The sequence below is a fragment of the Gorilla gorilla genome, chromosome 10, assembly GCF_029281585.2.
Source record: "Gorilla gorilla gorilla isolate KB3781 chromosome 10, NHGRI_mGorGor1-v2.1_pri, whole genome shotgun sequence".
NCBI lineage: Eukaryota > Metazoa > Chordata > Mammalia > Primates > Hominidae > Gorilla > Gorilla gorilla.
The window spans coordinates 37368476-37384357 of NC_073234.2; the positions used below are offsets into that span (position 1 = coordinate 37368476).

Genomic DNA, 15882 nt, shown 5'->3' on the forward strand with positions numbered 1-15882 from the left:
AGTATCTCAAGGAATGATGAAAAAGAATATAAATAATCCTAAGAGCAATTTTCAGTTGGGAGAGTTAGGTGGGAATCTGTGCCATGTGAACCTTCCGGTGAATTTCATGGTGCCTATGGGTGCTTAGAGCAAAGTGTGGTGCTTTTTAATGCCATGGTCCCAGGGCTACCAATCTGTGATAGAACAGAGAGGATGCTCCAATGATGAGCATCATCAGTCCTCCTAGCTGACCTGTGAAGGTAGGTTACTACTAGGACCCACTCTGATTTCTTTCTCTCAGGAAGTAGGTTGTACATTATAGTGTTACTTAAACATAGCCTTGCTAATACTGGGTCTTGCTGAAATGCCTTGAAACTTCTGTTATGTAAATGCCACTATCTTTGGTTTCTAATGCAGAAGTAAATCTTTATTCATTACTTATTCATTCAATAAATATTTACTGAGCACCTACTCTGTGCCAGTCATTGTTTCAGTGAACAACATGAAGGTCTCTTCCCGTAGGAACTTACACTGGAATTGATGGGACAGAAAGTCAACAAATAATTAAGTAAATATATAGTATGTCACAAAGGGATAAGTGCTATAAAGAAGAATAAAGCTGGGGAAGGGAGGTGGGGATGTAGACTTTTGCTCTGAGTGTGGTGAGAGTCATTAGAAGATTTGGGCAAAAGAGTGATAGGCTCTGCTTGAAGTCGAAATAATTATTCTAGTTTTTCCTATTTATGTATTCGATTGGTCATTTAACAGATACTTTGGGAAGTAAGGTGGTTGGAGCCCATGTAGAATCTGCTGTCATAGTCAGAAGTCCTCTGATTTCATGTCTTCCTATTTTAACCGTCTTAAGAGTGCATAATCCAAGTGAAATTTTCCATTGGACCCGGAGAACAGGCAGATTCTCCATGAATAAGCAGCATTTGGGGATGAATTATTTACTGGATAGAGTTTTCCCACTCCTTTACAGCAAACAAACACTGGTATACCTGGACCACACTTTTCCTTCAGATTTCAGTTTACAAAAAATAACTGTTTTATTGTGTCTTTTATTATACAACATGTTCATTGTGTAAAATCAGAAACTACAGATAAGCAAACAGAAGAAAATAAAAGTAACTTAGAGATATCCATTTCAAACAATTTACCCTTCTAGATTTTAATTTTAGCTAAAAAATAAGTTTTCAAGTATTCCTTGACCACTTATCTCAATGTAATTATGAGTTCAAGTACAGGCAGGCATTACTTAACCACAGAGACATATTCTAAGGAATGCATCATTAGGCGATTTCATCATTGTGTGAACATCATAGAGTGTACTTACACAAATCCAGATGGTATAGACTACATACCTGTTCTATATGGTATAATCTACTGCTCCTAGGCTACAAACCTGTATAGCATGTTATTGTACTCAATGACGGTGGTCCCATAAGATTAGAATGGAGCTACCCTATGCAGGTGTATCATTTTTTATCTTGCATACTGTAATTGTATTGTACCTTTTCTGTGTTTAGATACTCAAATACTTACCATTGTGTTACAGTTGCCTTCAGAATTCAGTACTTCCTCTTGTTATATTAAAGTTAAAGCCAGGCCAATCACACCTATCCTGTTGTTACTAAATAATAAAGGCAACAATGTAACTCCAAGAACAGCAGCACCAATAATTGCTATTCAGAGAGCATTTACTATGTGCTTGCCATCCTGATAAGCAATTTATAAATACAAATTAAAAATATTTTCTAAAATATTTCAGAAAATTATATCATTGCAAAAAATGATAGTTTAGTTTTGGCTTATTTCTTAAAAAAAAAAAAAAGTCATAGGGTTGATAAAACCCAAGAGAACCAGCTAGCAGTGTTAGCTTGAACTATTCTTATTTATCCAGGCCCTATCAATAATTAAGCTGCCCCTTGAGGCCACCAGAATACCATTTAATTCTTCTGCAACACTGCACTAAAATGCTTTGGAAAAGATCTTCTTGTTATATTATTTACTACTGTTATATAAGTATACTAAATTATATGTGTTAGCTTATTGCTAATAAAACTCAATTAATTTTTCAGCGAATATATGACCTGTTTGTACATGACAACCATGACCATCATTACTCCAGAAAAGAAAACAGTAAGAATTTAATTCAAGACATGAAATTCTAACAAAATTCAAAGGCCACCCTCTGACTTGATAATTCTACTTCAAAAAATGTAGCATAAGAAAAAAAATCATAGATTTAAATGTCTAACAACAGAAAACTAACATGGCCATGCACATAGTAAAGTACTATGTAGTCATGAGGTAGCCTATTTCCAGATGTGAGAAATGCTAATAATATTCTATATGAAAATGGCACCTTTCCAAGCCATATAGAATGAAATCTCAATTCTGTAAAATATATACATATATATTTAAGTATATGTATACACATATAAATAGTGAAAAGATAGAGCCTAAAATTTAAAAGTAGTTAGTGTTAATATGGGTAATTATTATTTCTTTTTATATTTATAGCATTTTCTAAATTTCTACAATCTATATATATTTTTATATTCAAAGAGAAATAGGTTCTTTTTTCACATATAGAGATTGGTAGTTTTCAGATGCTTTTAACTTATGGTCCTTTTTTAAAAAAAAAAACAAGGTCAGAGCCTTAGAGATCTGTAGTCAAGTGGTATCTTTTATTAACTTCTACTAAAACATGTTTGAATATTAACCTATTTTAAATGGTGTATTTGAAACTACAGCTTTTCTCCTCCATAAACTATCTTTGCTTTTTTTTTCATGTTGGGGTATTTAAATAGAATATGGCTGTCTTTGATCAAAATAAAAAATAAGTATGAATCTTACTAGTAACCTCTCCTTTCTTTCAGATTAAGCCACACAATCAGCAATACCTAAAGTGAGTCAACCGAATTTCTGTGAGTCTGACTCTGACAACCTATGGCACTTATGCCAAAGAGGGGTTATTCTCACTGGCTTTGGGCCAGTTTCTGCTGCTTTGAATCCCTCCCTATAACTTGGATGATTGACAAATATCGTGCCTCTTCCCAGAATATCATTCTTCAGTCTTTTCATAAGAATGACTAGGACAAGAACCATAGTGTCCTATTTCTCAGAAGTTTCTGACCCTATGCATTGGGTGACATTTCTACCACCAAAAAATACCAACAGAGTACACAGGAGCAATGAACTATCTAAGACATACGGGCAAAGACAAGAATACATGCTAGTCAGCCTGATGCTGCAATTTATACTCCTGAGCATTTTGTTTCCTTATCCCTGAAGTGTGGATATAATACCTGTTCACTGGGCAGCTGTGAGGATATGTGAGCTAATTTATGAAAATGTAGAGTACGGTGCTTGGCACATAGCTAAAACTCAGTAAGTGGCAGCTTATAGATATCATTATTGGTGAAGAAACAAGATGAATTATATTGTACATGTATTTATGTAAACCAAGGAAGGATAAAAAATATCAATGATTTTAAAACAATCTTTGGGGAAATGACAGACTTCAAGGTAATTTAAAACCCATAGAGATAACCTAACATATTCAAATGCCACCATTTGATGGTATACCTCCAAACTACATACTTCTATTAACGTTCTTAAAATTGGTAAATAACACCTTGTGATTAGGTGCTTAAATAAAGTGATTATTGCAAGCTGGCTGGATAGCCTGTCCTGCAACTGTGACGGATGACATTAATTACATTTTTATGCGTAGCATATGAACTGCACATTTTCTGGCTGCAGAACCAAACCAGATGCAGAGTACTCTGTTTCAGCATGAGTAATGGAAAGAAGGAAGCAAAAGCTCATGACTGCAGAAGGCAGAGCTGGAGAACAGGGCAAGAGGCACATCAGCCCTGGTTCTTTGGGAAACAAGTGAGGGTTGAGAATGAAACAAGCCCTTGTGTAGCAGGAGCCTCCAAATTCTTACCTTCTCTTAAAATAGCTAAGCAGAACTTAAGAGGTTAAAAGCAGAGTACTCTCCTGTCCGTGTTTACATTGTCTACATCTAGTAGAAGGTCTGGAATTAAATAACTCTTTTGTTGAATGAAGAAATCAATTCAGCCTCAAATTGATTGGCTCTCCATGGTAAGGCTCTCCATGTGAAATGGCTGTGGGGGATTTGAGAGGCATGGAGTCTCGGCCAGCTTGTGCATTCACTTGGATACTCCCTGATTTCCCACTAAATGTTCAAAGGTGAGGACAAAACTTTTAATTTAGCCACAAACAATGCTGTTGTGAGGGCACTTATCACTGTTTGCTTACAAATATTGTTTGGAACTTCATAATAAGTAGTAAATAAAACTGATTCTCTGGAAGGGTTTTTCACATCATTGTGATACTCTCCTTAGAATGAGGACACATTTGGTATAATATTTGGTATAATCTCACATTACATAATTATTGTAGGTACATAGAATAAGTGCTTATAATATAGATAATAATAAAGATATTAGATAAAAGTTACCAGGACTTATTAAGTCCAGACACTAGGCTAAGTGGTTTTCCATATATAACTCATGAATCCTCTAAACGACTATCTGGAGTAGATTACTATATCCACTTTATAGCTGCAGAAAGTGAGGCTTATTTACAAATATTCCCAAGTCCACACAGCTCCCAACAGTGGCAAAGCCAGGATTCATACCCAGAATATCTGATTTCAGAACCTAAAAGCTGAATCACTATTGTTTTGACCAACAGGCTTCATTTAGAATTTTAAAGGCATAAATCTAAAATAATCAGTATTTGAATAGTTGAATATTGTTGTTTTTAAAATGCTTCACTTTTTTTTTTTTAACCTGTTGAAAACTTTTGAGTTTAGGCAACTATGTCTATAACTGGTTCTGATGTAATTAAGAGTTAAGTCTTGAAGCTGTTCCCTATAACTCTGCATGGAACTATTTCTACAAGTGTCTTCTTGATTATTATATCCATTTAGACAGAAAAAAATTCCTGAAATTACCTGCTCCAAACTCCTTATCAGGCAGAATAATTTGGGTAACATGATTTTTTGTCATTGACTAAACTGTATAAGATATGGCTGTTTAAGAGGCCAAAACTATCAGGCACACAGCATTTATTTGGATCTCCATACAGACATGGGGATATTATTGAAACATGAGGAAGTCTCAAAATCTTCTCCCCAAGGAAAACAAGCATTATGCTCACTAATGACTCCACAGCAGTTCTAAAGGCTGCTTCAGATTCACACTAATAATTTCTTTCCATTTTGATAGAAAATAGGCTTCTGACCTAGAACCATAACAATGGAAGAAGAGCTAGAAAAGAGGAAGACTGGTGATTAAAACCCATTTATGCCTAGTGTTCCACTATTGGAATGCTAAGCATGTGGGAGTAATTTGTATCTTGCTGGTCAAGGTAATTGCCAAGTTCTAATTGTAAAAATTAAAAAAATTGCAACCTCAGGCATAAATGGGTACAAAAAAAAGGCAGGAAAGACTAGTCTTGCTTTCTAATCTAAAGGGACCTGGAATTCTTTGGACTTGGTAGATATAGATTCTGGCTTCCTATCCTTTCAGACGACAAATGTGTCCTAGGGGTTGGTCTTACTCCCCTGTAAACTCTGATTTCTCCCTGTGTCCTTTGCCTCTCTTGTTCTTTCCTCTTCCAGCAATAACACAGACGGGAAGGTAAGGTCTGTAGTCTGCTGTGTTTGCTCGAGGAAGGCAGAACTTCACACCTGTAATTGTAATGACCTGTTACCCTTCCAGGTGGTCAGCAATGGTTAGGAATGAGAAAGCTGATCAGGAAGCATAGAGCATTCCCCCTACTAAATGCCAAAGTAACCAGGAATCCACTGTAAATAGGCAGTTTCCAAGGATGAAATTCTTTGAGAACCAGAAAATCTGGATAAGAAGATAACTCCTGGTAGCAAGCAAGCAGACATATCTGTTTGTTTTTGTCTGTCTCTCTGTCTCTGTCTCTCTCTCTGCACGTGTGTGTGTGTGTGTGTGTGTGTGTGTGTGTGTGTGTGTGTGTGTGTGTGTATTTACTGTGCATTCTCCAGGCCATTCCTCAAGAGCCAGCAACTCATTTCTCCAACTACTGGGAATACTGGCTGCTAGCTGTTGAAACTCACAGCTGATCCCTCTCTGGGAATTACCCTCCACCAAAGGGAGCTGCCTCACTCCAAGATTACTTAATCCCTCCCCAAAACAAAGGCCAAGTCTCCTTGCCTGGATATGAGATCACTCCAAATGCCATGCCAGCCCCAGAGCACTCACAGGTGCAGCCTCTCCTTCTGCCCAATTTTGCCTTTCTTGCTTCCTCAAGAATGGAGAGCCTGCTCTTGAATCTCTGGAATGATCTCCCAAGATCACAAAGCAAGTATGCAGAAGGGCTGGGATTTAAATCCAAATCTGTTTGACTCTTAGCCCTAGGTTTCTATCAACTTTATCAAGCCCTTGACTTTGACTTACAAAATACACATCCTCACATTTTAGCAAGACATACAAAGTCCCTTCTTACATGACCATCCTTTCTAGCTTCACATCCCATCACCCACTCCCATACGATCCCTGGTCCAATCATATCAAACTCTTTCCTTTCCCTGAACATGCTCATGCTCTCCTTTCCTGGAATAGCTCATTGTCCTTCTGTTAGATGAATGCCTCCTTCTCCTACAAGTCTCACTTCAAGTGTTCCCCTTTCTGTGAACAATTTCCTCATCCCCTAGGTAGAGTTAAGATCTCCAGCCTTTCAGTTCCATTTAGCGTAGTAACTGTTAATTACTGTAATGAGCTCCTTGCAGGCAGGGACATGTCTTTTAGCTCTGCTCCCCTAGCCAGGCATTTTAAAGATGCTTTGTTGAATGGATAAATAAATGAACTCAGTAGAGGTACTGGTCCTAGAGGCCCTGTCTGAATAAGAAGCATTATATAGTGCCATACAAATTTGGATAAATTGTGACCTCCTTGAGCACCAGGACTAGATTTTCTTCATCTTTGTAGCCTTTTCAGCACCTGTCATCGTAGTCTCCTGCCCATAAGAGATGCTCAGAAAAACCTGCTGAACCAAATGAGGTCTCTGCATAAAGAGCTCATATACAAGAAAATTATTGCACTTTCACGGCTCTGTCTAAATTATTTTTTTAAAACTCTACTATTTAAGATGCATAGGATATTTCTTTATCTCTTCTTAAATTGTATGCTCCTTAGTTTCAATTTTTAAAGTTTCTCCTTTGTTTGAAATTTGTTTTTCTATTTAATGGAGCATAAGGTGACTTAGAGCTTGCTAAATTCCCTTTCTAGGTCAGAAATCAAATCTAATGTGGATACATCAAACATGACTAAGAAATTTTCCAGCTGGCCTGCTTAACACTATGTCTTTGTTTTAAGGAGCCTCTTTGAAACATAAATATGTCATTAATCTACAGAGTGGTTTTTCTCCCCCCCTACTTTCTGAAACTAATAATTACTTACTGAATAGAGGTACAGGTATAGGTACAGGCATCAACATTCCTAATACAAAGCTGAGGGGGTGGGGGAAAACTCTCATCTTACAAGCATAAAAAATGAACGCTAGTCGTACTGGGCAAGTAGCTGCATTCTCTGCACAGGAAATGGTCCCATTTTATTATTTGTGCTCAGCAAAAATGTCCACACAACAAAAAAATTGCTGAGAGTTGGCTGAGATTAGTAACAATGATTAGAAAACTTCAAAGCCCAGTTCTTGTTTTTTAATGGATTTGGGAAGGAGGAAGCTCGCTGGTGTGTAAGGGATGGAATTTTCTGTGCCCTGTGAAATTTTCTTCATGTCGCTCTCTCACAGCCTCTGCTGCTGGTCTGGTGAACTAAGAAAGACTGTGCTAACATCTTCTCAAGAGAGTAGCACATGTAATAATCTTGTTCTTCACAAGTTTCTCATCATGTGTGAGCCCCAAACAAAGAATTCAAGGCATTTACCCTCTGGTCTGATTTTTCATGAGTACAGGTAGTCCGTTCCTGGGCAGAGGTACAATTTGCAGGAACATCTTATTTCAAAATTTTTGCTCACATTGTGTAGCTCATAGATTCACTGACTTATAACTCTATAAGTATGCCTTATACCTAACTTTTTTATTCTGTATTTTTAAAAGATTAATTCATCTAATTTTTAACTCTTTTTTTTTGTTTGTTTGAGTCGGAGTCTCACTCTGTCGCCCAGGCTGGAATGCAGTGGCACGATCTCGGCTCACTGCAACCTCCGCCTCCTGGGTTCAAGCGATTCTCCTGCCTCAGCCTCCCAAGTAGCTGGGACTACAGGCAAGCGCCACCATGCCCAGCTAATTTCTGTGTTTTTAGTAGAGACAGGGTTTCACTATGTTGGCCAGGATGGTCTCGATCTCTTGGCCTCGTGATCCACCCGCCTCAGCCTCCCAAAGTACTGGGATTACAGGCATGAGCTACCACGCCCGGCCTAATTTTTAACTCTTTATTCCATGTCTTTAAAACATCCATTCATCTAATTTTTAACCGTTTATTTTGTGTCTCTAAAGGATTCATTCGTTCACCTAATTTTTCAGATACCTTTCTCAGTCCTGGTTATAGACAAGGCAGTTATTGGAAAGCACACTATGGCAGGATTTATGGAGTGTACCTTTTTAAACATCCTGGTAGAATCCTCACTTATCTGCATGAACCGCATAATCACATTGTTCAGATAGATGTCACTCAAGGTTGCATGGTCTTTGCTTTCTCTCCTTACTTGGTTCAGGAGCAAATACCAGCAGTTCACTGGAGACAACAGGTTCTGGTCTTTCCTAAGAAGTGAAGAAACACAGAATTACCACCCATTTCAAAGTTGCCCCAATCAGATGAGTGAAGTCACCAAGGCAAACTAAAGAACCACAACAGATGGATACTGTGCTGTGCATCCTGCTCTGAGCACTTCTCAGACCAGGACACTTATCAGCCAGCAGAACAGGCTTCCAGCCTGTGGACGGCATAGAGCCAGCAATTGTCCAGGTTTGGAAGGAAAAACTTGGACCATGAACACTGGTGAAATCCATATTCCTGACAAGGACCATGGGACCCTAATATACACAGTGCTTAGGCAGGCCCTCAGCTTTAAACGCTCCATTGAAGAAAGCAATTTATGTTTACATAAAAATCTACTGACTACTGTCTCAGACAGACTGTGGTTTTGCCACGGCATACAAAGTCTGCTTTGAATGTTCAGTATGTTGCTGGAAAAGAAATTTGGCTAGTTATGCATTCCATGGAACATAAATTTGAGGGTTATTTATTAACCCCCTGATACATAACCTCCAGTCTCCCAAAAACTATTCCTGGGAATCAGAACTTTATTGCATTGTCTCAAGGCTCATGAAGAGAACCATGAAGTTTGCTGGCTTATGACTTGTCACATGTCCTGTTGAAACCCATTAAACTGTTTCAGACTCATAACTGCTCCTTGTTTTATTCTATAAAATAAAGCTAAAAGTTAATATAAACAGCAAAAGAAAACTGTTTAAAAATCTTAAAGAATAACTCAACAAAAACAGTGAGCAACTGGGATGATACAGCTTAAGAAAAATTACTTTTTAAAAAATTTTTGCGGCTGGGCGTGGTGGCTCACGCCTATAATCCTAACATTTTGGGAGGCCGAGGCGGGTGGATTGCCTGAGACTGGGAGTTTGAGACAGCCTGGGCAACGTGGCGAAACCCCGCCTCTAGTAAAAATACAAAAATTAGCCAGGCATGGTGGTGGGCATGTGTAATCCCAGCTACTTGGGAGGCTGAGGCACAAGAATTGCTCGAACCTAGGAGGCAGAGGTTGCAGCGAGCCGAGATTGTGCCACTGCACTCCAGCCTGGGCGACACGGCGAGACTCTGTCTCAAAAACAAAGAAAAGACATTTTTTTGTTTGTTTTTTCTTTAAAAAGTAACTGTAAAATGGCAAAATAGCAGAGAATCCTTATGCTAATGCAGGAACACAAGCACCCTTTAATCAGACATGTTATCCTCCTATTATTTATGATCATGTATGACTCTGAATATTAATTAAGTTAGGAAAGAAATGATGAAGTTGGGCCTCTGCCATTACATCTCTCAGATTCAGGATTTAATACTGCATTAAGTCAATGCCCTCTCTAGAAGAAAATGAAAGTAGACAATGGAAGCAGGAATGGGCATAGGGAAAGAAGGCCTGATTTAGGCTCCTAGCACTTGGCACCCATGAGGGCAGCCTCCCATTCTCCCCATTGGCACACTGAAGAATTATACCCTCTACCCTGAGATCTCCCTTTTTTCTTAACACCATCAGGCAAAGAGCAGTGGTTCTATAACAGGTAATTGGAGCTTTTCTATTGAGAGTTCCTATCTACCCAGCCCTATATAATAAGGTAAATGTTACCTTATTTCTATTAACCTTCATGTAGATCTTCTTTGCTGAAGTAACCCACAAATTCTTTCAGAACATCTCATGCTTCAACATATCCTCAGGGCCTTGCCCCACAGTAAATATTAAATAAGTGTTATTTCACTCATTGCATAAACAATTATTATTGCCTTAGTAATAATAGCAGTAGTAGTAATATTGAAAATAATAATAGCTATCATTTAATGAGCACTTACTGTGAAAAGTAATATCCATGTCAAGCTCATGGCCTCTGCAGCTGCACTGTCTAGGTTCACATGCAGGACTACCCCTTACTAGCTATGAGATCTTGGGCAAATGATCTTAACTGCTCTGTGCCTCAGTTACTTTGTAGAATGGGTAAAATAACAGTGCTTATAAGATTGTTCATAAGAATCACTGGAGTTAACATATATTTTAAAATGCTTATAATAATGCCTTGTATACATGGTAAGTGCTATATAAAGTCAGCTGTTTTATCCACGGGCTGGTATAAAGATTTTACAAACATCAACTCTACTTAATCCTTATTACTACCATTTGAGGCAGAGATTCTTTGTATCTTCTTTTTATTTATTTATATTTTTTTTAGATGGAGTTTTGCTCTTGTTGCCTAGGCTGGGCTGCAATGGCGTGATCTTGAGTCACTGCAACCTTTTCCTCCAGGGTTCAAGCGATTCTCCTGGCTCAGCCTCCCAAGTAGCTGGGATTACAGGTGCCTGCCACCATGCCTGGCTAATTTTTGTATTTTTAGTAGAGACAGGTTTCACTATGTTGGTCAGGCTGGTCTTGAACTCCTGACCTCAGGTTATCCACCCATCTCCACCTCCCAAAGTGCTGGGATTACAGGTGTGAGCCACCGCACCCGACCCTTTGTATCTTTTCTATCAGTGAAAGAATGGAAGCTTAGCAAGGCATACTGATTTGATAAAGACCAAAGCTAGTGTCTGAGAGAGTCTTTTTTTAGTCCAGGGAAGCTGAACCAAGCTTTGGTCTTTCCACTATGCAGTGGCATCTTTAGGCCAAAGAATGTTCTACACAATAAGTGTCCCAAAACTGAGTAAAAACCAGACTCCAGAATATAGCTTAAATGATTGGTAACGATATCATGCTAAAGATATAACATGTGTTTGGTTAAAAGGAGAAGGAATATCAAGTGCATATCCTGGGCTGGTTATCAATCGTATCAAAGACTTTATCACATTTCTCACTTAAGGGTCATAAAACCTCATTTTACAAGTTAGGACACCAAGGCTCAGAGAGGTTAAGTAACTTAACCAAAGTCACAAAGTGGAGCCAATACTCAAACCCAAGTCTGGCTGACTTTTTTCCCAATCCTGTTTTATCCTTTTCAGAGACATATTCATCTTATCTTCAGTCCCATATTCAATAATAAACTTACTCAAGTTAAAGAAAATTTCAAACTGCTTACCTTTTAAAGAAAACTACCAAATAAACCAGGAGAAACAAAAACGTGTCCATTCACCATGGGGCCAGATAAAGGTACATGGACCCATCCATATTTTCCCTTCACAGCCACCAATTACCAAATGCAAAACACAGAAGATACTAAAAAATATTTACTGAATGGGCTGTGCACGGTGGCTCACACCTGTCATCCCCGTACTTTGGGAGGCTGAGGCAGGCGGATCACTTGAGGTCAGGAGTTCAAGCCCAGCCTAGCCAGCATGGCAAAACCCTGTCTCTAGTAAAAATACAAAAATTAGCCAGGCATGGTGGTGGGCACCTGTAATCCTGCTACTCGGGAGACTGAGGCAGAAGAACTGCTTCAACACGGGAGGAGGAGACTGCAGTGAGCCGAGATTGCACCACTGCACTCCAGCCTGGGCGACAGAGCAAAACTCCATCTCAAAAAAAAAAAAAAAATTACTGAATAGATGAATGCGCTGTCTTCTTAATTACAACTGCTTTTAAAAAGCAACAGTTAAGTTACTATGTGAATATAGTACTGGCTCCAGCCTCTGCTTCCCAGCCCCGCTCTCTGTTAAGTACATATAACATTTGTTCACCCTGGGGATCATCATTAAGATTTATTTTTATGCTGGACCAACAGTAAAGGGTAAAGTCAAGAGATTGTGTGTGTCGGGGGGGAGAGAGAGAAAGAGAGAGAGAGAAGAGAGAAAGGGAGAGGAAGAAAAAAGAGAAGAGAGGAGAGAGAGAGGGAAAAGGAGAGGAAGAAAAAAGAGAAGAGAGAAAAAAGAGAAGAGACAGAGAGAAGAGAAGAGGAGAGAAGAGAAAGGAAGAGAACAGAGAGGTATTTCTTATCCAGAATAGTTTTGTGTTTGCTTCTGCACAAGTAGCCCGGGGATAGTTCCCATCCCATTTTTTTATGCAGGGTCCAAGGTCATGGAGAGGTGTGAAATGAATGGAACTGCAAAGCCAATGGTGAAAGAAAGGCATGCTTCTCCACAGCCCCTTCCAAACAGGAGCCCAGGCTGAGCAGCCAGGTCTTCTTGTTGTGCCCTGTGAAGGTGGGTAGAGGGTTTTCTGTTTAACCATTTCACTGAGACAGTAGCTCTTCTGGTTCTGGGATGCAATGCAATGGGGTTGGTGGGGAGGAAGCTCTCAGTTCCAAGTCTTTACTTGGCACAGACCTTATCTTCTCTCCCCCATGTGAAATTAAAGGGTGGATACAACTGCCACTTAGGTTTTCAGTTCCCTCTTCTTTTTTTGGCCCCTAGAAATCTGTATTTAAAAGGATGTCCATTATATGTTAACCAGCATTTCTGAGAGTTTTCAGATAGACATGTTTTTCAGATTATCTGGCCTGCTGTATTTACAGAAATGAAAGCCTGCACTGTCTTTTTACTATCTCCAAAACAAGTCAACTTCTCTCTGCCTGCATTGTTCCTTCTCATGCCCTCAGGAAAAGGTCCCAACTGGCCAGGAAGATCCCCAGGTCCCCATGACCTGCTCTGATTCACACCTGCAGCCATGTAGCTCATTGCCTCCCTACTCACTCCCACTGGACTACTTCTGTTCTGCAAACCTGCTGTACATCCCTTAGCCAGGCGTGGTACATTCCCTGCCGGCCCCTTGCCCATGATGTTTCCCTTGCCTGGAATATCCTCCTCTTCTCTCCTTTATTGACCAACTAGTCCTTCAGGTCTTTGCTTAGATGCCACTTCTTTCAGGACCTTCCATTCCCCACCTCCAATGCAGAACAGATATCAGTTTGGTCTGTCCAGGTCTCCCCCGCCTTCCCCTGTTGGGGTACTTGAATATTTCACTGGAGTTGTCTGCTTACTCTCTGTCCTGAGGCCTTTTTTTTTTTTTTTTTTTGAGATGGACTCTCGCTCTATTGCCCAGCCTGGAGTGCAGTGTTGCAATCTCGGCTCACTGCAACCTCCGCCGCCCAGGTTCAAGCTATTCTCCTGCCTCAGCCTCCCAAGTGGCTGGCATTACAGGTGCATGCCACCACATCCGGCTAATTTTTGTATTTTTAGTAGAGACGGGGTTTCACCATATTGGTCAGGCTGGTCTTGAACTCCTGACCTCAGGTGATCCACCTGCCTTGGCCTCCCAAAGTGCTGGGATTACAGGTATGAGCCACCCCACCTGGCCCTGTCCCCAAGATTTAAATCATACAGTAACTTTCATTAGCAGAACATCTTATGTGTATTTTTTAAAGCAAATAAATCATAATTAAACTTACTTTATGCTCATTCATAGCATTTTCCTTAAAACTTTTGTTTTAAATCAGTGTCAATTACAATGACCATAAACACGATGGGCAGGAAGGGGGGCACTAAACTCAAGCAATTCTTACTGCTTATTTTCATATACATTCACTATAGAAAATTTGAGGTCTTTGCTTGAACAAAAAGCTATTTTAAATCTGTCCTACCTATAGCAGATATCAACTCCCGAGTTTCTATAATCAAGAATTTTACAAACACATACCTTCTCTTCTGGCATATAAAGTTATCCATAAATATATATGTATTGGAAAGACAAAACTGTCAACAGATTACACTAGTTTAAAATGATAAACTGATGCCCATAAATTACAAATGTAGAGGGCTGCTTTTATTTATAAGAATACGCTCTACAACCACTACTCAGACAAAAATAGAAAAATAAAAAATCCACAAAGGCGGCAAAGGCAGGATGGATAGCACCCTTGGAAAGGTGAATTAGATTCAAATCTCTTACTTGTATTGTTGGTGATCCTTAGTGCTTCTTGTTTTTGCCATGAACCTTTCTGCTAACTTCTCTAGATTCCGGGAATATTCCGTCTCAATTTCAGCTTTTTTTCGGAAGAAATCTTGCAGGTCCTGGAGAAGCTGAACTCGCATCTCCGTTTGCTGCTCCAGGCATTTTTGTTGTTCTACCAGTTGAGCTCGAATTTCTAAGGAGAGAAGAGAAGCCAATGGATGGTTACATTAAAATTAATGAGGTATGCTGGTATGTGCAAGATATAAGGCACGAAATATATATAATATATATATATATTTTAAATTTATTTATTTATTTATTTTTGAGATAGAGGTCTCGCTCTGTTGCCCAGGCTGGAGTGCAGTGGCGCAATCTCGGTTCACTGTAACCTCTGTGTCCCAGGTTCAAGTGATTCTCCTGCCTCAGCCTCCTGAGTAGCTGAGACTACAGGCATGCACCACCAGGTAATCCACCCGCCTTGGCCTCCCAAAGCGTTGGGATTACAGGCTTGAGTCACTGTGTCTGGCTATGACTCCTATTATTTATTTAGCTCTGTATTGGACCTTTGTTAGAATACTGTGTCCAGGTTGATTCTTAAAATAAGTTATCTGCTCACCCTTTAAAAGAACAAGAGGAGCCTCAGGAAAGAATGTAATAAATTAGAATACATATATGGGTTACATTTGTAATGCCACAAACACACAAAGAGCCATGAGGGGAAAGAATGAAAGCCTTTCAGATAACAATTCATAACATCTTTGGGTAGCTGGAAACACTGCAATTTTTTCAACAGCACTCTACCTCAGCTATCCCTTTTGAGTTTGAATGGCAAAGAAATAAGCATCATTTCTTCCAGGCTCTGAACCATTACACATTTGCCATTTGGCACATACAGAGACTGACATCTGGTAATTTTTATTTAGTGCATAATTTCTAGTTTGTAAAACACATAGCTTCAGGGCTTATAGGGATGCTGTGCCTAAAAATAACTTCTTTCCATAGCCAAATAATCCATTCATAACAGTGCAGTCCTCAGATTCCAGTATATTATTCTGTTCATAACAAAAAGGCCTCTTCAGCTGGCCTTCACCTTTTATACATTGTTCAAAATAATACCCTTATTGACACATTTAATCCTCCAAGAATCCTTTGATAATTTTAATACATTAGGAACATGAAAGGTGGTGATTTAGTGATTCAGCAAAATCTCAAAAGCAAAAATGTGGCATGCAAAAATATGTGTAAACGACTGTAACAAAGAAACATGTGTGTTTTGGAAAATGAGATACAGTAACTAATAACTACCGACTTGTTTTTGTTCTAAGACCTAAGGCT

At 39.2% G+C, this 15882-nt stretch overlaps 1 protein-coding gene across 8 annotated transcripts in view; it reads right to left on the bottom strand.

The window, feature by feature from the left end:
- The window catches only part of SRGAP1 (SLIT-ROBO Rho GTPase activating protein 1), a 309133-nt gene that overhangs the window by 147866 nt on the left and 145385 nt on the right, over positions 1–15882 (bottom strand). For all 8 annotated transcript variants that reach the window (XM_004053497.5, XM_019039335.4, XM_055358087.2 and 5 more), the window contains 2 exons: positions 14545–14740; positions 8608–8770 (listed from right to left, as the gene is read on the bottom strand). In XM_004053497.5, the coding sequence (XP_004053545.1) occupies positions 8608–8770; positions 14545–14740 (359 nt within the window). The remainder of the gene's footprint in view (positions 1–8607; positions 8771–14544; positions 14741–15882) is intronic.